Source organism: Pseudorasbora parva, chromosome 2 (genome assembly GCF_024679245.1).
Source record: "Pseudorasbora parva isolate DD20220531a chromosome 2, ASM2467924v1, whole genome shotgun sequence".
NCBI lineage: Eukaryota > Metazoa > Chordata > Actinopteri > Cypriniformes > Gobionidae > Pseudorasbora > Pseudorasbora parva.
Genome location: NC_090173.1, coordinates 21,218,547 through 21,243,932, shown reverse-complemented (window position 1 = coordinate 21,243,932; position 25,386 = coordinate 21,218,547). Strand labels below are relative to the sequence as shown.

General features: G+C 37.9%; 2 protein-coding genes and 1 long non-coding RNA gene across 9 annotated transcripts in view; all 3 read left to right on the top strand.

The window, feature by feature from the left end:
• The first annotated feature begins 1,031 nt into the window (after positions 1-1,031).
• On the top strand, positions 1,032-4,517 carry LOC137094452 (uncharacterized). The gene is made up of 5 exons (XR_010908655.1): positions 1,032-1,268; positions 2,044-2,105; positions 2,202-2,323; positions 2,562-2,696; positions 4,201-4,517. It is a non-coding gene; the product is annotated as an uncharacterized lncRNA (long non-coding RNA).
• A 3,473-nt stretch (positions 4,518-7,990) lies between these two features.
• LOC137094343 (nuclear body protein SP140-like protein) lies at positions 7,991-15,209 on the top strand. Of its 4 annotated transcripts, none has more exons than XM_067459944.1 (13): positions 7,991-8,217; positions 8,359-8,433; positions 8,593-8,726; positions 8,978-9,031; positions 9,940-9,973; positions 10,081-10,227; positions 10,411-10,544; positions 12,410-12,478; positions 12,618-12,700; positions 12,856-12,955; positions 13,102-13,161; positions 13,252-13,392; positions 13,491-15,209. In XM_067459944.1, the coding sequence occupies exons 1-13, from the start codon at positions 8,157-8,159 to the stop codon at positions 13,557-13,559; spliced, it is 1,161 nt and encodes a 386-aa protein (XP_067316045.1). In that variant the 5' UTR covers positions 7,991-8,156; the 3' UTR covers positions 13,560-15,209. The 4 variants fall into 4 exon arrangements, with proteins under 4 accessions (XP_067316045.1, XP_067316037.1, XP_067316028.1 ...); XM_067459936.1 differs by having other exon boundaries at positions 12,585-12,700; XM_067459927.1 differs by having other exon boundaries at positions 12,582-12,700.
• Positions 15,210-16,322: 1,113 nt separating this feature from the next.
• Positions 16,323-25,386, top strand: part of LOC137094371 (uncharacterized) — a 42,379-nt gene continuing 33,315 nt past the window's right edge. For 3 of the 4 annotated variants that reach the window (XM_067460016.1, XM_067460007.1, XM_067459988.1), the window contains exon 1: positions 16,323-16,427. The gene's annotated coding sequence lies outside the window, so the exon portion shown is untranslated. Of the gene's footprint in view, positions 16,428-17,486; positions 17,679-25,386 lie in introns of those variants that run through there. The other variant, XM_067459998.1, reaches the window with a different exon arrangement.

The window sequence follows — 25,386 nt, the reverse complement described above, 5'->3', positions numbered from 1 at the left end:
AATTAATTAGAGGCTTTGTAATTAATTAATCGAAATTAATCGCATTTTAATCGCATATAAATATTTTACCTGAGAACAATGAGAAGTAATTTTTCACATGTATTTTTAGTATACCATTGAATAATGACTGAATACATAAGCTTAATCAACAAAATATTGTTTATTTATTTCAGTCCAGCAGACCAGTGCAATGTTTGCCATTAAGTGTAGCAAAAGCATATTTGTGATATTTGAGGCTCGATGTGCTGCGGTGATACGCTAATTCCTTGTTGTATAGCAGGGGTGTCCAATCCTGCTCCTGGAGGGCCACTGTTCTGCTGAGTTTAGCTCTAACCCCAATTAAACACACCTGTACCAGCTCATTAAGGTCTTATTAGGCATACTAGAAACTTTAGCAGTGTATTGAGGCAAGCTGGAGCTAAACTGCAGGACGTCAGTGGCCCTCCAGGACCGACTTTGGATACCCCTGTTGTATAGCTTGCACACAACCATGCTCTTGTCGACGCTACCATCATCTCGTTTTTTAAAACTAAATTTCCCATCCACGGGGCCAAGCAAAGCGGTCTCATCAGCTTCATCGTTCATGTTCACTACGGTTTGTTGTTTTCATGGTTGTTGTCGTGACTCATGAGCGCTAGTTGGTGTTCCAGTATAATCGGTCCGTCAAAACTCATTCATTGAAAAACGTTCCGCGGGGCAAAAATAAGTGCGATTAATTTTTTTTTTTTTTTTTGCGTAATTAATTAACGCGTTAAAGTCCCGTAGTTAATTAATCTTAATTAACGCGTTAAAGTCCCGGCCCTAATTATTTTACAGCTGAACAACAGCTGAAATGCATTATTTGCTTATTACTGTAAAGCTTCTTTGAAACAATCTTTTTTGTATAAAGCAATATATAAATAAAGGTGATTTGATTTGATTTGACTTGACTTGACGTGACTGATGTTGTAAGGCTTCCCTGAAAAGGGCAACACTATTACATGAAAAGTTCAGTACAAGTCAGTTATAAATACAACATCTGCTATATATACACACTAAAAAACGTTGGGTTATTTTTTTAACCCAACCGTTGGGTTACACATATTGGGTCAATATGTTGGGTTATTTTGCAAAATGTTGGGTTATTTTAACATCGTTGGGTTATTTTTAGTAATAACCCGGCCGTTGGGTTAAATACGGTTTCCCCAGTGACTGTTCAAATTTTAACGGCAAACCGTCCAGTTACTGCCAACAGAAGACGCTGCTGCAGCCTGATTATGAAATGAAAGGTAAGACATGCCATTTTTTTATGAATATAATTCTTATAACATTATGTATTGTGTACTGAAACGTTGAATATAGTCGAAAACTGAATTTTATTTAAAAAAATCACTTTAATGCTCTCTGGAAAAATGAGATAGAAATAAACCATACGTTAGCTATCCCAGTTAGCTCGCTAGCAGTAATAAAGTAAAAACATTATTCTAGTGTACCTATTTAGAAACTTAATACGGCGATAAAGAAAGTAAGTAACTTATGCCTAGTCTGAAATCACTATCTGATGCCGCGCGGAGCATTATCAGCTCGGCCCGTGCAGCGCGAGCTCAGACCCGGTCACACGACACCACAGCAGCGCTGTGAGATCCAGGGAGAAGCGTTTGAATTCGCCGAATATCCAACAGTATAACTTACTACTCTAAATATCTGTTGTGAGATGAATGAGTGCAGATATTCACAACAGCATTGACGCAGAAAACTGAAATATTGTGCTAACAATTTTAACGTTAGTTCACAACAGTTAGAATGTTTTCCAACCCACAAATTACCTAGTTTTACCGTAGTAAGTTAACACAAACTGCAACTATGATAATTTGGCGGAAATGTGGTAGGCCTATATTCATAATGAATGTTGTCATATGAATATATATCATGCATGTTACTATTAAACGTATTACAGGAGTAGCTAAATCATACAACTAAAGTACGTTTTCGAATGAAGCTATGACAGTTTTTGCCTATATTTTAAATATGTTGTACTAAATGTGTTATATACCTGTGTTGTAGACCAATGGATTCATTTGTGAAGCAAAGACTAGAACAGTTGAACCTCTGCCATTTAATTAAAGGTGAGTACGATATTGAAACAAGTTGTACACAATTATTTTTCAAGACTAGTATACTTTTCTGGTTATTTTTTTTCCCCCTGCTTCATTCTAATGCAGAGGAAGGATTGGATCTCAGTGGTTCTCGACTCTAGTCCTGGAGTATCACCAATAGTACACAAGTTCGACGTCTTCCTTATCTGATGCACATTTCCGGGTTTGGAGTCTCTACTAACAAGCTGGTAAGTTGAATAACATTAGATAGGCCAATGTGCAGTGCAGGGGCCACTACAGAACCAGCTTGTTTGGGAAACAACCAGTTTATTATTATTTTTTTTCAGCTGTCTTCTCTCATTTTCATACAGTATGTTTTAATTTCAATAAGTTGTTTTGGTTGTGTCTAACTGCATATGAAATCAGGTCCACACATTTGGTATAGGTGAAAACTGTTTTTTTTTCCTGTAAACTTGTCTTTCAAAGATGATCATGGAGAAATTGCCTTTAAAACCCTTCCTGCCTTCCTGCCATCATTGCCATACCTCACAAATGGACAAAATGGTGTGTCCAACATATGCTGAAATGAAGAGAAGCTTAATTACATTCACCCATCAGCCTGTAAGTAAAAGCAACACTATCAAATTAGCTTTGATAAAGTGCACTGCTCATATGCATCCATTTATTATTTCCTTTAGTGATTTTGCTTGTTAATAGATTACCCAATAGTTCACCCCAAAAATATCCCATAATGTACTCACCCTCAAGTCATCCTAGGTGTATATGACATTCTTCTTTCAGACGAACACAATCAGTTATTAATAAATGTCCTGAATAATCCAAGCATTATAATGGTCAAAATTTGAAGCCCAAAAAGTGCATCCATCCATTATGAAAGTAATCCATACGGCTCCATGAGGTTAATAAGGGCCTTCTGAGGTGAATCGATGGGTTTTTGTAGAAAAAATATCCATATTTAAAACTTTATTGACTAAAATAACAAATTTTCGACAGACAGCCTTCCTTATTCAACTTACAAAGAAAGTGTAACGCCTCTCGCAATTCAAAACGCTTACGCTACGTCCAACTTAATCGTCTCGGCATTTACGCTTTTTTACACTACGTCCGACGTTATTCTCACACGAGTTACGCTTTTTTCAGAAGTTGAATACTTAAGGCGGTCCACTGGAAGCTAGATATTTTACTTTATAACGTGGTAAATATAGATATTTTTCTTACACAATCCCATCAATTCACTTCAATGGGTTCTTATTAAGCTCCGGAGCCGTGTGAAGCACTTTTATAATGGATGGATGTATTTTTGGGCTTCAAATTATGGGCTTCCATTATAAAGCTTGGAAGAGCCAGGATATTTATTAATATAACTCAGATTGTATTTGTCTGAAAGAAGAATGTCATACACACCTAGGTTGGCTTGAGGGAGAGTAAATCATGGAGTCATTTTATTTTTGGGTAAACTATCTCATGAATTACCCTCGTGTCGTTGTAAGACTTTCGTTGTTCTTTGAAACACAAATGTTAAAGAAATCTGTGAGGTTTCTGTCCCTCCATTGACAACCTACGCAACTACCACTTTAAGACCCAGGACAGACAGCATTAAAGTAATCCACGGGATTCAAGTGGTCTAACCTCAGTTTTACAAAGCGACACGAGTGCTTTTTGCAACAACAACACAAAAAAAACATAACACAACAACATTTGCTCTCTTTTCAACACAACACGCATGCGTCAAGGGGCTCTCGTGAACATGTGTTGAGATTAATATTTTGTAAATAAAGTGGTAAATTATGGTTAAGGGATAGAATATACGCTTGTCACTTCATAAAACTGAGGTTGAATTACTGGAGTCACATAGATTACATTAATATCTTTACTGCGTTTCTAGGCCTTTCTGTGTTCAGAAGATGAACCGAAGTCTTACAGGTTTGAAACAGCATGAGGATTAGTATGTTGATTGGTGAAAAATGAACAGCAGATGTAATGACTAATTAGTGACAATTTGTTTAATTCAGTACAACACTGCTTCATTGTAACTTTTACGTAATTTAACACTGCTGATGTTGTCACAGTGCAAGCAATCTGAACTTTTTTTTATTCTTTTAAGGTTGGAACTAACATGGAGCATTAGCTGAACAGTGAGACAAGCCAGGATCCACATGACGATGCTTGGGGACAAAGAGACCTCGCTGATTTTAATTTTCATTGTGGAGGCAGTTGAACAGAAGACCTTATTTCAAGCACTGGCTGTATGTTTCAGATTTTTTATTTATTTATGACATGAACTATCCAAAGACCTCTGCCCCATTTGGGAGATTTTGTAGCATGCAAACTTGAATATATATTTTGCTGCCTCATTAAAAACTTTGATTATCATAATTTGTATTTGTTTTGCTACTTAAGGTATGTTTACAACACATCAAGGCATACAGTGTACAATGTAGATTTTTAAATAAAGTTGTTTATTTCTGGAAGAATTTAATATTATGAATTTGTGTATTCTGTCCATATTTGTATAGGTTTTTAATTTAATATTTGTTGTGTTCATTTTTAATTTTTGTTTTGTATGTACACCTTTTATGTATGTTTACCTTATGTACATTTTTGTGTATTATGTGTGCTGTGTATTTTGAATTTAATATTTACACATTTATGTATATTTACAATAAATATTTACTCCCCAATATTTAGTTTGACATTTAAAATATATATTTTAAAGCACATGTATTGTTTTATACAAATAAAAAAATCTGTATTTGAAAACAATGGGTATTTTATTTATTAAAATAATGGCTTGAATAAAAATAAATATTTAACTCAACTGTTGGGTTACTTTTAACCCAACTGTTTTTTAACCCAATGCATTGGGTTAAAATAACCCAACGTTGGGAAGGTGCTATACCAACCCACAGTTGGGTTACGTGTTGGGTTATTTTTAACCCAACATTTTTAAGTGAGTAGGCACTGGGGGGTTAATAAAGGCTTCTGAAGTGATATACAGAAGGCGGTCCGCTGGAAGCTAAATATTTTACTTTATAGCATGCTGTATGTGGATATTTCTCTAACAAAACAAACAAAAAAACAAAACATATATTTACTTCAGAAGGCCTTTATTAATCCGCTGGAGCCGTGTGGATTACTTCTACAATGGATGGAAGCACTTTTTTGGGCTTCAAATTTTGGGCTGACATTGCTTGAAGGTGAGTAACTCATTGGCTAATTTTCGTTTTTGGATGAACTAACCCTTTAACACCACAATATTGCACTTATAACTTTAGTATATATATATATATTTTTTAGATTTACTAACTGACATTACAATAATAATGTTAATAATTTACACAACTCTATGTATTCCTATAGCCTAGAAATCTAGACACACCCTAGCGGCAGCAAATTTAATCTGCCCGCAAGCGTCGTCTAGGAACTCTCAATACCCTTCTGAGTGGGGATGGGCGTATCGATATGAAGGATCGATATATCGATACTGGTGTGAGCATCGAAAGTATCAATACTCAAATAAAAATATCGATACTAAGGTGTTTTTGTTTTTTAACCAGTAATTTTGTTTATTTAAAAATATTATTTAATGCATACAATACAAATAAACTATGTTAATTGTGTAGTATAGGACTATTTTCCTGCTCATCTTAACCATGACCTGAATGCATGCAAACGCTACAAGACAGAACCAATCGATCACAGAGAGAGCGTTCGTTCACTGATGACTATTCAAACAGAACTGTGTTTCCCAAAACTATTATAACATTTACATTTTATCATTTAGCAGACACTTTTATCCAAAGCGACTTACAAAAAAGGGGAGAGCAATAGAAGCAACGAAACAAACAAGGCCAACAACCTGTAAGAGCTGTAAGAAGTCTCAGTTAATTAGCACAATTAATATGGTCATAAGAAACCATAGATGATTTTGAACACACAGCCCAGAATAATGCTTGTTAAAAGTTGAAATTGATCATGTTCTATGCTGTAACTAATGCTAATATAAATCACTATCAGAATAAAAAGGTTGCATTTTATGGGTGCAACGTTCAGTCACTGGCAGGCTCTACAGTAGCCGTAGTTCAAATAGGCTAGTATTTGTAGATTTCCATGGTTAATTTCACTTCTACTAAACATTTTATCCATGTGTTAAAAAATTAGGATCTAATAAGTTGCAATTAAGGCATATTGAATGTTAAAATACCTTTCAAATATGTTAAGTGGGTATTTTTATGTTTATATTTTTATGTTAAGTGGGTACTCTTAGTCATTTAGATAATTTAATATATTTAATAATTAAAAAAAATAAGTTTAAAAGTATCGTATCGGTATCGATATCGGGGATACTGGCCTTGAAAGTATCGGTATCGTATCGAAAACAAAATAAGTGGTATCGCCCATCCCTACTGAGCTGTATTCCTCACAATCTGGACGGGCCAATCACATCGTGTATAGAGTCGGCGGGCGGGGCCATAATGACGACGGCCGAGTTGCGTTTGCGTGCTTCTGTTGTCTAGGAAACACAGACACTGGTCTTTCAAATCAGCTTTCACTGCGATTCTGGAAGACTTGGAGTTAAGCTTTTCTCTGAGAAAAGAACAAAGAACGGCACTGAAGTCATTCTTAAAAAGGGAAGATGTGTTCGGAGTTTAGCCGACCGGATACGGTGAATGTTTAATCTATCAAAGAGCTCTGCTTCACCGTCGTTGCTTTGGTTGGTGTAGCGCTGGCACCCTAACCATAGACAGTAAAAGAAATGGACGGAGCGATCCCATTGCCTTCTACCATAGACAGTAAAAGAAATGGACGGAGCGATCCCATTGCCTTCTACCATAGACAGTAAAAGAAATGGACGGAGCGATCCCATTGCCTTCTACGGCGTTAAGTGATGTCAGTATAGGAGCACTCACTTCCTGATGGCTGAGCGAACTGCGCAGGCTCAGACTGAGCTTGACGACGTAGATGTGACGTGAGCCTCCTGTCTGACAGCTGTAGGTCTTCTAGTAGTTGTGGAAAGTGAAAGCTGAATCACGTTGTTTAAATATTTTCTCCCGTTGCTTTTGGCTCACTATGGGCTTCTCCCCATTCTTCCCCCTTGACTTTATCAGACTTTATGTCTCCACGTCCCCCCGACTGTCTCATAGACAGTAAAAGATTGCCTTCGAGCGTCTCCTCAGGTCTATACGGTAATTTCTCAACTGTGCGACAGAGTCGCGTTGGTTATGACGCAATCGTTAGCCTATTTTTACAAAAACAGCTTCTGCGGGGTGATAGTGTAATATACAAGGTAACGGAGCCTTTTATGCATTGTCGTGTTTCTTTAGAAATAAACAATGGACAAATGGAGTCTTTAAACGTCTCAGATGTAAAGTTATTCACTGTCAAAGTGACTCAAAAATGAATGGGAGTCAATGGGATGCTAACAGCAGGTGATGGCTTGGTTAGCAATGGCAGCCCCTAGGGGTGGAACGCTTTCCGAGCGCTAGATTACCCCCTTGACCCTAACACGCGCAGAGGGAGTTTGAAAGACAACCGTTTATCCCACCCCTCGGATTGAGCACTGTCAATGGTGAGTTTCCAGACCAAACATCTTGATGTGGGTCTGGCTTGTCAGGCTAGTATTCCTATATTTTGAGAGTAAAATGTTCATGTTTATCTGTGTTTGAGCGAATCCTGCAGGAATGAAATATTAAACAAACAATACTGCTCTAAATATCCATTAACAAGAAGTTTCTGAAGAATGCATTAGGACAAGCCAAAGTGTAATATCCTTTTGTGAATGTTTTCTCATTTTATTTTCATTCAGATGTAAAGACAGGAACCAGTTTTCAGTTTCGTTTCTGTGAATGTGGGAGGGAGCTACTGCACCACAGACGAATCAACATGAAGGAACCGGTCCACTTCCTGCTGTTCAAAAAATGCTGAAGATAGGACATCCTCCTTCATTAAATACTCTTTGAGAGCATTACGGTATCTGACGGGCTTAGTGAGAAAAGGATTAGAAATAAAGGACATTAAGGAATAAAAAGAGAAAGAAATAAAGCTGTAAGAAGAGACAAGATGGAGTTGTCCTCCCTTTGCACATCCAAGAAGAAACAAGCCAAGAGACAAAACTTCCCCAGTGAGTATAAAGCATTTTTATTAATAAAATGACAAAGCAGTACTGAATCAAGTATGTTCTTTAAAAAATGAGGACGTGCACATTACACACACATCTGCTGTCTAACTGATCTGATTGAACTTGTTTCTGAATCGTCTGCAGGACTAAATAAATCTCAACTTCCTGTTACATGTGGTTGTAAAGATGGCGTCTTGCATTTAAAGAAATATTACAACAGTAGGTGCAGAAACATTTCTATATATGTTAAAGAATTCAGTAATGTTATGAGGAGCTAAGTTGTTGAATGTCTCGAGATTGTAATTCTGGATCATCTAACATCCAGATGCTGACCATTAATTCCAGTAGTGGTTGAATAAACAGTTTTTCTGTCTTTAGAACAGAAGTGCATCTTCAGTGAAGGCCAGTGGTTCAAGCCCACTGAGTTTGAGAGGTTTGGGATGATGGAAAGGAACAAGAAGTGGAGGACCAGCATCCTTTGCAGCGGCATTCCACTCCAGAAGCTCATACAGGTGCGTAAGACAGGTTTCGGTAATTATTCAATACTAAAGCAGTTACTAACTAATCCACCTGAGTGCAAATATAATTATCTTAAACTCGTTTGAGAAATTCAAGATCAAATAACAAGTTCCCTGATATAAATTCAAATAAGGGTTACCTAATATAAAAATGGACACAGTGAAGATAACTTCACTGAAACTAATGATGACATACTGTATATGTTTATGGCATATTGTAACTTTGTGCTGTTTTCTATTCATAGGATGGCTTTCTTTCATCTATAAACTTTATGAAATGCAAGGTTCAGGAAACACAGGTTTGGAGCTTTTGGATGTTTTTCAGATTTGATTGAGGACTTGAAGGGATAGTTCAGAATTACTACAGCATTTGAATGTTCGGGTGAACTATCCCTTTATCCTTTCTAGACTGAAGCTTTCAAATGTGACATAAGTTAAAGGGTTATTTACCCCAAAATAAAATTTATATCATTAATGATTCACCCTATGTTGTTCCTCACCCGTAAGACCTCCATTCATCTTCAGAACACAATTTAAGATATTTTATATTTAGTCCGAGTGCGTATGCAAGTGTATGCACACTATACTGTCCATGTCCAGAAAGGGAATAAAAACATCATCAGAGTAGTCCATATGGGACATCAGTTAGTTCATTAGAATCTCTTGAAGCATTGAAAATACATTCGAACGGTTATGAATCAGCGTATTGATTCATGATTCGGATCGTGTGTCAAACTGGCAAACTGCTGAAATCACGTGACATTGCCGATCTGAATCATGAACCAATACACTGATTCATAACCGTTCGAATCTTTATTTGACGACTGAAAACAAACCCGGAAGAGAACTCAATGCTGAATAAAGTTGTAGTTTTGTTATTTTTGGACCAAAATGTATTTTCGATGCTTCAAGAGATTCTAATGAACTAAGTGATGTCCCATATGGACTACTTTGGTGATGTTTTTATTCCCGTTCTGGACATGGACAGTATAGTGTGCATACACTCACATTGGAGGAACAGAAAAGCTCTCGGACTAAATATAAAATATCTTAAACTGTGTTCTGAAGATGAACCGTAAGATGAGTCTTACGGGTGTGGAACGACATTAGGGTGAGTCATTAATGACATATATTTCATTTTTGGTTGAACTAACCCTTTAAGTGTGACCAAGATCTTCATCAACGTTTCTCCTTTTATGTTTTGCAGAATAAAAAAAGCTCTGTGGGTTTGGAACAACAGGGTGAGTAAATGATTTTATATTTATAAATAGAAAATAAATATTCCTTTAAATAAGATCTAACAGTTATTCAGAAAGATATTTAATAAAATATTATTTTCCCTGATCAGATGAGAAGATCAATGACAATCAAGAGAATGATAATGATGATGGTGGTGGTGGAGGTGGTATTGACATGAGCATGTTTGAAGGTCCAACTCTACCTGTAACCTGCGGTTCTGAGTCTGGCATTCTACACAAACATCGCTTTGCCTCAGGTGTGTGAGTGGGAATGCTTTCATAATAATTACTATATTAATATGTTGTCAAGTGTTTTACATTTCTAGCTATAAAATCTAAAGTCAAGTTATCTGTAATCTTTCATATTAACAATGAATGTAAATACAGTGCTTGACTGCAGCGGTACAAGACTTTTGCACTCAGTTTTGTCTTTATCTCAGGGCGTTGTGGGAGATGCATAAGAACAGAGAACTTCTGGCTGAGCCCTGAGGATTTCGTCAGATTGAACAAACCAGATGGAACATGGAGGAAAGACATTGTTGCCCATGGAAAGCCCCTTGGAAAACTTATAACGGTAAAATGAAATATTACATAAGAGGAATAGAAAATGTAAAAATCTTCAGGGAAACAAACTGTGGCTATTAACAGACAAGGCGGTTACATTGAGCTGTCACAAAAGTTTTAGAAAATATAAGCATTCATAACTTACAGTCTGTCACTTCCGCCAATGTGGATCAGGGGTTTTGATGACATCACTCTGCACGTTAGATTTTCTTCAGATTTTCTGTTCAATCAAATGCTTTCTAGAATTTGAAGTGTCCCGTCCCCTACACTATAAATAGACGCTGAAGCTGCGGCTGAAATGTATCACTTGTTCACATATTTAATAGTGTTTTCTACATGGTGAATGGAATATAGTGCACCATATAGAGGATAGGGAATGATTCAGACACTAAATATGCTTTCCATTGGGGCAAATATAAATCTGGTTTCATGTTAGTGTTAAGTGAACCGCTGCGGTGCACACAGTCTGCTCCGCTCCAGAGACACAAGAGCAGAGAGCGGATTATATACACGAGTCGGTGCATGCAAGTAAACAAATCAAACCTATCTGGATTCTACACAGAATGCTATATTTTAAAGGATATGGAGGAGAAATGGATAAGCGATTAGGAGAAAACTGAGCTCAATGCCTCTGGCCATGCTGTGATATAAACAAAACGCTATTGGCTATTTTAAAAAGGTTGAGGAGCTGTAAGATATGTCCCGCTTTGACTTTCTGTTTCAGTGTAAATTACGTCAACACGTCGAATAATGCTGCAAGTTTCAAGGCACTTTAGTTGGCCTTTTGATGTTGTTTTACATTTGTATTCATTCCTACGGACACCTGGAAAATGTCCCAAGAAACAAGATTATGTGTGATTTCATGATTTATGTGGAATAATTTTTTTTCATATTCACATAAGGCAATAATAGACCTACTACACTTGTGAGGGCCAATACAATTCACACGCAATTACTGATTTAAACAGGCAGAAGAAAAAAGTAAGCATTTCAATTAGGACCTGCTACTCACGCAAATCTATTTTATGGCTTCAGAAGAGTTGCAGTATATTGGAAAACAAAGCATTTCATTTAATTTAATACTTTTTGATATAAAAAAACAAAAAAATCACTGACTTAGGTTTACATGTTGTTACAGTGTTTACAATGAGTGATGTTTGTATTATGGCTGGGTATTTACACAAATTTCATAATTCGATTCTGATCTCATTTCAATTTGAAAAAAATCTCTCAACTAATGCTGTAAAACCCTCAGGTGGTAGACTATTATTAAACTGGTATTATTAGAGACTATTATTCATTTTTCGAGCTATCTAATCCTATGATCATTGAATAGCAGAACATTTTTCCGTGGTTGAAATACTTATTACATGGAACATAATACATTTTAGTAAGTTGTATGAGATTGTTGTTTCAGTAACATATCCTCAGATGTTCATCTTTGTGTATTATGTTCTATAACTCGGGGCAGCTATTTCTTGGCTCTCATTAATAATAAATGTTGTATTCATAATGCTATTCTGAAATTAAAAGATTATGTTCCTGAATTAATCAGTATTTTTAAACTAATTGTTTAAACTAATTATTCAGTGATAAAGAGGGGTTGAATTCAGGATAGCATAGCATTCTACTCTTATATAAATTTAACTTTGTACATTTGTAAATTGCACTCTTATATTCTTACATACAAAAGTTGGCTGGTATGCTATTCTGATTTCATATAGTGCAGTTTCAGTGACAGTCTCTTGTCGCCACCTACTGGTGTCTCACCACTAAAGCATAGACTGCCAGTCTGTCTGTGGGATGGCAACAGCCGATCAAGTTTTGTTGCAGTATACACAATGGGCTACTGATGTGTTTTCACATACTTTCCAGAAAAGAGTTTTGGAACTGCATACAGTCAACTGTGATTGTGAGATCTGCCAAGAACTGGATCAATACCTAGTAAGACACTCTCAGTCACAATTACAGTCAGGTCAAAACATCACATTTAAAATGTGCTTTAAGCCCGTACAGTTTTTTTCTTCTTGATAAACTCTTGTCTCAGCAGAATGATGACGTGTGTTTCGTGTGTGACTCTGAGGGAGATCTCGTGTGCTGTGATGAATGTCCACGAGCTTTTCATTCACAATGTCACATTCCAGCTGCAGATGGAGACTCACCTGGGTGAGAGAGAGAGAGAGAGAGAGAGAGAGAGAGAGAGAGAGAGAGAGAGAGAGAGAGAGAGAGAGAGAGAGAGAGAGAGAGAGAGAGAGAACATGCTGGTTTAGATAAATCATATTTGACTCTGTGTAATATTGTGTGTTTTGTCTGTACATAAGCCAGTGGAGCTGCACATTCTGTGTGATGAAGAATATGGAGGATTCCAGTCAAAAGACCCAACAGGATGTTTTGAGCAGTCCAGTCTCTCAGTACACACTGGTAAAACTTTTTGTCTGTACAATGGAAGTCAATGGGGTCCAAAAAAATTATTGCATTATTTAGGAAAAAAAAAAAAAAGGAAAATTGTGAGAACTATTCCTTTAACACTTACAGATATGTTTGTTTGTCTGTCTTTTCTCTTTCAGCACTGCCAGTGTTTGCTGTTACACCTGCTACATGAGAGCGTGACTGACCCCTGCATCAATGTAAATTTCACCTTTAGCAGCTTCATCTGCCTCTGTGTCATTATTTAATGTAAATGTACAGTATGTGACGTGTCCACTGCTGGTGTTCAGGTTCCAGAAAACAGTGAGAACATTTGTGGTCCCATTATGCTGGGCAGAGTGAAGATGAACCTGAAGAATGACGATTATCAAACAGTGCAACAGTTTCTCTCAGATATCGAATACACTTTTCATCACTGCACTTCCAACAGGGTGAGTATCACTCAGGGCTTGCAAATAGTAAAAATAAAAATTGCCCATATACTGTCTTATTTTTATTAAATTCACATTGTTCCTTCTCTTTTCTGTAGGATAATGACTTCAGTAAAATGACCTCTAGGCTGAAGGAACTTTTTGAAACCATCTTTAGACTCCTATAACATCACGCCTTACCAAGCCATTCCTCGATGTGATGGTAACATTTATGTGTAGGCTATTGAATATAAATAACAGACAAATATTTAGACTTCATAAAATAAAATAAAATAAAAAAAATGGTACAGTTGTGCACAATCACTAGTAAGTTGTTAAGCGAATGAAAGAATGAAAATTGCAAGATAAATCAATCTTGCAATTCTAACTTTATTTCTTGCTATTCTGCTGACTTGCTAACTACAAGAGTTTGACCATGAAGCCACAATACTAACTAGGACAGCAAGGTGTGTATCATTTAAAAAATACTTTTCCTGAATTTCTATACTAACCTGCAGTTTCATTAGTGACAGAAAGTATTATATCACTATACAAGGGTTTAGATCTGCTACTGCTTCACTCACACATGTGTTACTCAAGGTTCGGCTCTTGGCCGTTTATAAATAATGGCCCATTATTTATCATCTACATATATCCACTCGTTGACATCATACGAAAGCATGGACTTCAGTTGCACTGCTATGCAGATGATATTCAAATCTACCTCACCACCAGCTCCAATGCTCTCACAGCATGTATCAGGGACATTAAGTATTGCATGTCCCGGAATTTCCTTAAATTGAATGATATTTTAATATCGAGATATTATTGATTGGTTCTACTGCCACAGTCAAAACAATGAATCAGTCTTTTGATGTTCATGGAGCTCACATTAAGCCTTCGTCATCGATCCGTAACCTTGGTGTTTTATTTGATTCAAATCTATCTTTTGGCCCTCACATTTCTTCTCTTGTTAAAAACTCTTTTTTCCATCTTCGTTATATTGCTCGTCTCCGATCTTCTCTCACCATTGCTGATACTGAAACCTTAATTCACGCATTAATCACTTCACGTCTGGACTATTGCAATGCCTTATTTCTTGGTCTTCCAAAAAAACGTATCGCAAGAACTCTCAGCAGCAAGAGTTCTCACCTCCACTAGGCGTTCTGCTCACACTACTCCACTGCTTCATGACCTTCACTGGCTACCTGTATCATCACGTATACACTTTAAGGAATTGCTTCTAACGTTCAAAGCATTAAATGGTCTTGCTCCCCAATATCTGTCTGACCTACTCTCCCCTTACCGCCCTGTCCGGTCCCTTAGATCAGCTGAACTTGGTTTGTTGTCCATCCCTCGTTTCTGTCTGTCTACTGTTGGTGGAAGGTCATTTAGTATAAATGCTCCTCAATTATGGAATTATCTGCCTCTTACACTACGAAACATCTCAACTGTGGGTGCATTTAAGTCCCAGTTAAAAACATATCTATTTAACAAGCATTTCGGATAATGCAATTATATGTATTATGTGATGTGTATAGATGTATATGTAAGTGTCTGAATGTACTGTATTTGTGAAATGTAAAGCGACCTTGAGCTACGGAAAGGCGCTATATAAATAAAACTTCTTCTTCTTCTTCAAAACACACCATGCTGGATATAAACTGCCATGGTAACATGTCAACTAATGCCAGCACATTGCCTTGGGCCTTTCATAAGACGACTTGACAGCTGAGTGTGGGCATTTCAATCATGTTGGATGCCATTGGCTGTACTATTTAAATTCATGATTGGTTGACTGCCAAATTAAAATCTTAAACAGAACAATAAAATAACGTTATCAACTGGACTGGTTAATGGTAATTTCAAATAAGAGTTTCTGTTCCTGTTAAAATTTCATTCGTTTTGTTTTCGTTCCTTGAACTGGTTCAGAGCTCTGAACATACATTTAAAGCAGTAAACTTTGTTTTATTACACTGGCTTGTAAAAAAAAAAAAAAAAAAAGTCAACACTGCTGCCACCACTGGGTTTGTAATACAGTGCAGAGGAAGTGATTACGTTTTTTCTCTTTGATTTGCATCTGTGAGTGTGGTAGCAAGACTGTTGAAAATACAATACATGAAGATCTAAAATCATTTTGTGGAGAAATCTGAAGTTGTAAAGTAAAGTAATGAGTTCAGTATGCAAGAATGCAAAATACTTTGTGCAAATAGAGCTTTACATCATTTTAAACTGCGGGGAAGATGCTCAAGCTCCGAGGATCTCCCGTTCTCTGACCGGATCATTTGTGATCAGTGAGACCACATTTGCATTACATGGTTAAGCTGGCCCAATTACATTTTTTTTTTCCTTGACCCACAAACTGTAAGAAGGAGAAAAGCACATGGACTCTGATCTCCAATTCTGTTTCAGGTCTCATTCATATAAATCTGACAGGAATCGGATATGCGCATTTGTGTAAGCGCGGACAGATTGGATATTCCCCTGGAAATGTGAGTAGTATGTCATTGAACAAATTATGGTGGCCAATGGCGTCAACTCAAATACTTTGTTACTGTCCAACGCTATTATTGCAACTGTATTCCAAAAATGAAGACCACCAATGAATAAATTACTCAGTTATCAATAGGACAATTTACCTTTGATGAGAACAACTGAACAATACCCAGAGTATTAGACAAATAAAATATCTTTGTACAAAGTACTGTAAACTTTCCAGTAAAATCATCATGACTGAGAAAGTACCCTGCAATAGTATAGACCCAATTTCAAAATCTAGTAAATATTTTCTGGTAATGAGGATACATATTGTTTAACAGAGAACAACCTCTGAGCTTGTAATAGGCCTACGTGTGATTAGGGAGTGACTGTAAATGTGGCAGCTGGGTATTTTTTTTCTTCTGACTGCCGGAAACCATCTCTTTTTTTCTTCTTTTATTTTAAGTCATCTATTGTAGCCTACTTTTGATTTGCAACTGCAAGTGTGTACGGTTGCACGACTGAAAAAAAGACAGGAAGATCTAAAGTCATCTTGTGAAGAAACTCGAAGCTTTAAGGTAAAGTAACGAGTTTTGTATCCAAGAACAGAATAATATCATTATAGGCTGGTCTGTACAGTGAATGACGAACGTGGTGTGACATTTTAGCGTGCGAGACAGACAGCTCGTGAGGTGAGAATTTGTTTTGTGATCTAGGGCTGCATGATTGACTGAAATTAAACCAAAATCACGATTTGGATTAGTGAGATTATGAAATTGCATCGGCTTTTAAATAATGTGCAGGTGAAGCGCAGAGTCGACTCCAATTCCCGACTCCCACTGTGGGAGTCTATGGAATCGACTCCTCGACTCCGTTTACTTTACATCAATACAGGGTTAGAAATCAGACAAAACTGCTGTTGTTACACACTTAAATTATTTCCTCCCAACACAAAGTCCTAAAATCCTCTTATTAAAACGTAACACTTTTAGCGGGCCATTTAAATTAGTCCAATCTAGCGATGACTTTCGTGGCTATCAACAGGCTTACGTAACCTAGGAAAAGTCACGAAAAAGGATGTTGTTGAGTGATGGCGCTAAACGCACATGATCAGGTGAGTTAGATAGCCTAGCCTACTATACATAAAATAATGCACACTATTGATGCGTTTCTTCTTGATATTTTTTATGATGTATGGTTAATAAACACATGTTACCATGGGAAACCAAATGCAATAATATATAGCGTACCATCATAAAGCTAGCCTGGAGGAAGCAGCCTATAATTACAAAGAGTCGCTGTGATTGTTTTTTAAAGTAAGCACTCAAATAAATGTGTGACAGTTTCTGCGACAGCTCTCGGTGTAGCCTACACGATGTCTGTGTATTACCGCGGCTCGCTTCATTTCACTCACTCCTTGCTTATAGTGCACTCAACTTCCATGCACTTTAGATGAGAGATTCAGTAAATAGAGCGATTTCGGACACAGCAACAGAGTCGACACCGAGAGTCGATTCGAGGAATCAGAAGCTATTCAGAGTCGAGGAATCGACTCTTTTGGAGTCGACTCCCCATCACTTCTGTTCAGAGCGGACCTATCGGTTCACAGTATGGCACATGTGTCCCCCAAAGCGTTTTAGAACACCATGAGCGAAAATCCTTGTTAATATTTCGCCTGGCTCCGCGGCGCGAGCCTCGCTGACTGCGCGCGCTGACGAGGCAAAATACTCGACGCGCGCGCCGCTGTTCTTTTCTTTGAAACGATGAGGGCGACTCGGCGTAGACTTCTGTACTACCATCAGAAATTAGCGGTGAGCAGATGTACACAGGTGACGAACGATATTTATTATTCTTTAAAAGAATCTTGTAAAAAATCAGTAAACCTTGATATAGGCTACTTGAATGTATAGGCTACTCATACGAAATCAACGATTTCTTAAATATTTCCTAAACGCATTTTGTGAACATAATTATTTTCAATAAAAAGGACTATTTCTGCTTTTGTAGGCTAATTTCGGAGAACCGTTTTGAAGCGTTTATTCAGAGGTGGTAAAAGTACTCAAAAGTTATACTCGAGTGAAAGTATATATACCTAAATAAAAAAATACTCCAGTAAAAGTAGAAAGTCCTCCATTCAAACATCACTTGAGTAAAAGTACAAAATTATCAGATTTAAAACGTACTCAAGTACCGAAAGTAAAAAGTAAATATTCAAATTAACTGTAAATATCAATAATTAAGCAGATAAAATCTTTTTGGACTGATATGCAATGCTTTAATTGAACAGATGATAAGATTAGATACTGCAATTAAGAATTTGTTAGATTTGCAATTAATAAGAGACAATGAAGCACCTTAAGGCAGTATAGGGGTTAAACTTAAAATAGACATGTTCCATAACATTAGCTCCATAAAACAGATGAGGAGCAAGATACTATTAACTAATTCAAAATTAATTCAAAAGCCATAACCACAATGACATATTACGTAACAATTAGTTAATAGTCATGTGCCTCAACAAGTAAAGTCATAATTTTGCCAATTGTTATGATTAATGATTAATTAAACAGACAACTGAGAGTCGGAATGCATGGCTTTGAATACATGAATTTACATTATTAGTTAATGTAATATGTTATTAGGGAATTAATGATGTCATATTTAATTAATAGCAATTCATATATTACTTAATCTATTAATCATAGAGAATGTTCATTAGTTGCTGATGAAGTAATCATTAATAAATGGTTTAGTTCTTCATTAGTAATACATTAACTCATGATTATCTGTGCATTAGTTAGGCATGAATTATAATAGTGCACCTGTATTGTAAAATGTTACTGATGTTTTCATAGTAAATTGTGTGCCGGAAAAAAATAAAAAAGTTGTGGAAACACTGAGCTAACGTTAGTGTGGCAAACCTGACTTGTCAGCTTTTCCAAGTCTATACCCGACTGGATCATCCATGAATGGCCAGACCGGTTTGGAAATCAAGTGTAATAAATACTTAATACTTGGAGCGGGCATGGGGAAATGTATTGGAGTAAAAAGTACACTTTGCCTTTAATATTGTAGTGGAGTAAGAGTAAAAGTAGATGCAAATAAAATATACTCAAGTAAAGTACAGATCCCTGAAAAAAATACTTAAGTAAAGTATCAAAGTATTTTTACTTGATTACTTACCACCCCTGCGTTTATTACAAACCTGTTGTCCAATAATAATAAAGGCTTTCTAAAAAAGTAGTAATGCGCTTGTGTAAGAAAAATATCCCTATTTAAAACTTTATAAACTAAAATTGGTCAGCCGTATATACGTCGATTTACGGTGAAGGAGTAAGGCCGGGGACACACTGCAAGCGTGTCGTGAGCGTCTCGGCTGCGTGGCGTGTCCGTTTTTATTTCGGCTCCCATGTTAACCGGTTAGCGCTTGCATACTGCCTGCGTCAGCCGCGCGGCTCACGCGCGGTCCGAGCCGCGCGGAAAACGCGTGCATTAATGCCAACATTTTCCTATTTACATGTTGTGATGTATATAGTTACATTGTGTACTAAGACCGACGGAAAAATGAAAAGTTGCTATTTTCTGGACCAATATGTCTAGGAACTCTGCGGAACAAGAGTGGGTGTTTCTAAATTTCTGGATGTTTTAAAACTGATAAGTGTTGATAAATCCAACCCCAACCCCATCCCTAAACCCTACCCACACTGTGACATGGGCAAATCAAGTAACACAGCTGAAAATGTTATGTTTATAATAGAGGTCGACCGATAGTGGATTTTACCGATACCGATAGCTATGTTGGACCACGCTTGTCGATAACCGATTAATCGACCGATAGTTTTTAAAAAGATACTAGATTAAAATAATAATAATAATAATAATAGTAATAACAACAAAAAAACAGTGCTGAACTTTATTACAAGAAATAAAAAAACAATACTGAACCATGAAAAATGTTCTAAATTGCATATGTAAATATGAATATATTAAAATGACAAGTTCTAACAGAAAAAAATCTACAGAAAATAACTAAAACATTAAAATATTACAAATACATGTTTATTTAGCTATAACCTAGAAACATGTAAGTGAATGTCAGGTAACAGACTGCACGTCTCATTTGTTAACAAGGATTTATTAGCTTATTTAGCTAGCTTACATGAATGATATGCAATATACATTTTACACAGTGTAATAATAGTTGAGCAGTACAATCATATCTTAATCATTCATGTTAGTTCATAGTGCATAAAAAAGTTTGACAGATAAAACTAACAATGAATAATACTTCTACAGCATTTATTAACCTTACTTAATGTTACAAATGTAATATTGGATATAAGTTTTATAATGGATTATTGTATTATATTAAGTGTTTTTTCATATAAATCCATACAGTTTGCTTTTTTAGAACACAACGGTTTTCTTATCAAAATAAAATATGTATTGAAATCAAATGCGTTTCTGATGTGTTTATATTTCTGTCGGATGCATGGCCATACAGTCTGGTTTCTTACATCACTAGTTGTTACATCGCTTTAACTGCTTGAGGTAAATGTTACTGCTAATGTTAGCATCCTGTCAGCCTCGACGGCAAAGTAAAGTACATACATACTGCTGTTCTTTCGTTGCTAAAGCATCTAGTCACCAAAAAAATACTTTATAATGCTTTGGCAACGTACTGAAGTGTTCTGTATTCATACCGTTTCCCTTTCGGTGTTTTAAACGCGCGTCAGACGTGTCAGCGCGCTCTGTGCAGCGTTCGGTGAAGCGCGCAGCCTCATGTGTCCTCGTGTGTTAATGTAAACAGTCATAGTTTTTTATTTGGCCTCTAGAGGCCGCTCTCGCGCTATATAATGCCAGCAGACCCTTCTCAGAGCTCTCGTAGGCTACTGTGTAATGACATCACTCTTCTTAGCCGCTCCTCGCAATGGACACAAACCGGAAAAACTATTGGCATTGATTTTTGACGATAACGATTGTTCCACCAATCAGCTATCAGTGCCGATTAATGGGTAAATCCGATGAATCGGTCGACCTCTAGTTTATAACATTGTTTATGGCCTCTGTTTATGGCCACGCCCACTGATGTGGTAATGCCTATTACTAACCTGCAAAGACATATACTTGCCTGAAAATAGGGTGACTTCTGTCAATATAACCAACGTTACATCCTGCTTGCACAGTGAGCATGCTGGGGACTATTTTCAGGTTCTGTGTAATATCACTGCGCCTGCTGCACCCATGGTATGGCAGCAAAGTTCCTGGATCATTATGCAGGAATGAGAGAATAGTTCCTAGACATCTCGGACGTCACAACGAATTGGGATCAATTCTATGAGCCATATCAGCTTCGAGATATAGAAAATAGGCCACTGATTGGCTTGTGTGATTTACATATCGCAACTGTCCTGCGGTGTGGGTATAAAGAGGAAATGATCGCTACGCACTGTTGTCATTCATGTAGCGTTTGTGGATATTTCATGTTCCCACTGCGGGCTACGCACTGCGGGCCCTTTCCTGGGCCGCCGAAAAGGTTGGGCTTGAGTGGAACCCTCCACTACGTCCTGAACCTTCCAGGTTGGATGATTGGTTTCTCGGGGTGGGTTTCTCAGCGTCCCATTCCGGTGCCTTTCTCTTAGTGCAACAAAAGTCACCACCTGTTCTATTGCCCAGGCGATTTCCACTCTTGTGATCCAGGAGCGGCATCTCTGGTTCAACCTGGCCGACATGAGGGAGGCCAACAAAGCTTGGTTCCTTGACTCCCCCGTTTCATCAGCCGGGTTGTTTGGCGACGCGGTTGAGAGCTTTGCCCAACAGTTTTCGGCTGCCCAGAAGCAGATGGAGGCCATCCGGCAACATCTTATCCAGGTGGACCGCTGCTGCCTCCACTCCACTGTTGGTAGCAGCCTGGTCGTTGCCGAGGACATCCACCCGCTCCCGCCCTACCCAGCAGCAGCCTCCACCCGGGCATAAGCGTGGAGCAAGCCGTGGGAAGGACGTCCAGCCTGCTCAGGCTGCTGCCAAGCCAGTTGGCAAGTAAGAGACCCTGAGACTGGCCACCCAGAGATGAAGGAGACTGCTCTTCAGGAAGTGGCTGCAGCACCACTTCCTCCCCCACTGATTCGGTCGCTGGGGGCCTGGTTAGTGCTTCCCAGTCCATCCCCCTGGCTCACCCGTACCATTAGACTCGGCTATGCAATTCTCCCGGCATCCCCCCAAGTTCCATCCTCAATTATCTCGACGATCTGATCCTTGCCCAGTCTCGAGAACAGTTGTGCGAACACAGGGACATGGTGCTTAGTCATCATGAGCAAGCTCTGCCCCAGGCAGAGGATCTCTTTTCTCGGATGGACCTGGTTTCGGTCGGCCTGACAGCATGCATGTCCAGTCGGTGTTGGAACTGCTTGAATTCGTTCAAAAGCAAGACAGTGGTCCCACTGAAACATTTTCAGAGGCTCCTATGGCATATGGCATCCGCAGCCGCAGTAACGCTGTTTGGATTGCTTCATATGAGACCGCTACAATGCTGGCTACGCGATCGAGTCCCGAGATGGGTGTAGCACAGCGGGTCCCTCCGTGTCTCAGTGACGGCGAGATGCCGCAAAACCTTCAGCTCGTGGTCGAACCCTTCATTTCTACGGGCAGGAGGGCCCTGTCACAAGTGTCCTGTCATGCTATTGTCTCCACGGATGTCTCATCCACCAGCTGGGGTGCCACGTACAACGGGCTTGCAGTTTCGGGACTATGGACGGGTTTCTCAGTTGCAATGGCATATCAATTGCCTGGATTTGTTAGCAGTTCATCTTGCGCTGGGCCTCTTCAAAAAGCTGCAACATGGCAAGCACGTTCTGGTATGTACGGACAGTACTGCTGCCATTTTGTACATCAACAAACAGGATTGGCTACACTCCCATCACATGTCACAACTCGCCCGCCATCCCCTTTAATGGAGTCAGAAGCATCTGAGGTCGCTTCATGCCATTCACATTCTGGGCCTGTTCAATCGTGCGGCCGACGAGCTCTCACGACAGGCAGTACTCCTGGGAGAATGGAGACTCCATCCTCAGGTGGTCCAGCTGATATAAAGACGCTTAGGGACCGCACAGGTAGACCAGTTTTGTCGCCCTGGACACTGCCCATTACAAGTTGTTCTATTCCCTGACCGAGGGGAACCTCGGCATGGATGCCCTGGCACACAAGCATGTTTCCAGTAGCACTACAGCTTTAAGAACAAGTGTGTTTCCAAAAGGACTAAAGTTTAAGAACAAGCGTGTTTCCAAAAGCAATACAGTTTAAGAACAAGCGAGTTTCCAAAAGCAATACAGTTTAAGAACAAGCGTGTTTCCAAAAGCACTACAGCTTAAGAACAAGCATGTTTCCAGTAGCACTGCAGCTTTAAGAACAAGTGGATTTCCAAAAAGACTAAAGTTTAAGAACAAGCGTGTTTCCAAAAGCACTACAGCTTAAGAACAAGCATGTGGTTTTTAGAACTATAGTACTATAGGTTTGAAGAACACACATTTCCAATATCAATTATAACTTAAGGAACATACATACAGATAACAGAATCAGAATAAACGCTGAGCTGGCTAAACTGAACATTGTCAGTTTAATATTGTCTTTTAAGAGCTGCACCACAGTAGAAATGATTATGTTTGCACCATGAGTCATTTTTTCTGTCTATCACCACAAGCTGCTAGAATAGGTGCAATATAAGGTGGGAGACACACTGCAAGCGTGGCGTGAGCGTGGCATTTCTGTTGCGTGTCAGCCACGTGCCGGCTGCGTGGCATTTTCTCTGTTTTTACACACCAGAAGTGTGTCTGACGCGGTGTTTCTGCAGCTATTGATGTACAGGGTAGCCCTATACTTCATGTTAAACATAAATGGGGTTCATGTTAAACACAAAGACAACGTCGGCTGTAGCCTACATAAAAATATGTTTTTATTTTGAATAAATACAGTTCTTTTGAACCTTTTATTCAACAAATATATTAGGCAGCAGAACTGTTTCCAACACTCACAATAAATCAGAATATCAAAATGATTTCTGAAGGATCATGTGATAGAATGGATGTCACGTGACACTGAAGACTGGAGTAACAATCCTGAAAATTCAGCTTTGCATGACAGAAATAAATGATAATTTAAAATTATAAATTGAAAACCAAATATTTTAAATTGTAATAATATATCATAATGTTAAAAAAAATAATCTGTATTTTTGATCAAATAAATGCAGGCTACTCTCTAAGGATCTGGAAAAGGGTTGAACGTCTGATGGGAGGGCCCGTTAAATTTTGTAGAGATACACCATTATGGCACAATTTAAATTTTCTGTGCGGAAGTCGACCATTTGTCCAGCCTTCTTGGTCTTCACTGGGCATAAACACATGCGGTGACTTGTATGACGACAAGGGACTCTGCTCACTTCAAGAACTAAGAACTAAATTCTGTTTACCAGCATCCTCATACTTTGTCTTTTTTCAATTACGCTCGGCTCTCAAGGCGTATGGAGTCCCTTGGGTATCCCCTATTTCTCCTCATCCTATGTGGGATTGGATCGCTTCACACTTTGGTCGGCCATCTGTCTCATTAATATACAGTAAAATTAATGATCATGTTGCAAAGCCTCTTTCTATTAAGTTTATCTGGAATCGGGAATTATCCGATCTGAACTTATCTGTCGACTGGGAGAGGGTATGGTCTAATCTGATTTTAACCTCTAAAAATTTGGCTCACCGTCTTATTCATTTTAAAGTCATTCATAGAGCATACATAACCCCTTACAAAAGGTTTAAAATGAAAATGCAATCAACCTATAACTGCCATATCTGTAAAACTGTAGCATCAGGTACTTTTCTTCACATGTTTTGGGAGTGTCCAATCGTTGCCAATCTATGGACTCATGTAAATTTAGTCTTGTCCTCTTTGCTACAAATTGATTACAGATCTAATCCAGGTCTATGTCTTCTCAATGATGATTCTGACTCCTGTTTAACTCTATTACAAAAGAGAATGTTGTTTGCTGGGTTTACAGCAGCAAAGAAGACAATAATACAGAATTGGTTTACCCCGAACATGTGTGTAAAAACTTACTGGATACATAGCCTTCTTATAATTGTGACTTGTGAATGTACAACAGCACGAATTAACAAGGCTAAACCCAAGACCATTGATGCATGGCAATGTTTTTCCTCCAGCATATTGGAATATGTAAAGGAATAAGAATGTAAAGTAGCCCCTTTTTATTTTTTATGTGATTTATTATTACTATTATGTTATATATATATATATATATATATATATATATATATATATATATATATATATATATATATATATATATATATATATATATTTATATGTATTATCTTTTTATTTATATTTATTTATTTTTTCTATTATGATTATCATATTTAGATTCATTTATTGATGACTAATCTGTTGCTTCCCCTTCCCTGTTGGTTTGTTTGGATTTTATTTTGTTATATGTGAAACAATAAAAAGTTGATCACAAAAAAATAAAATAAA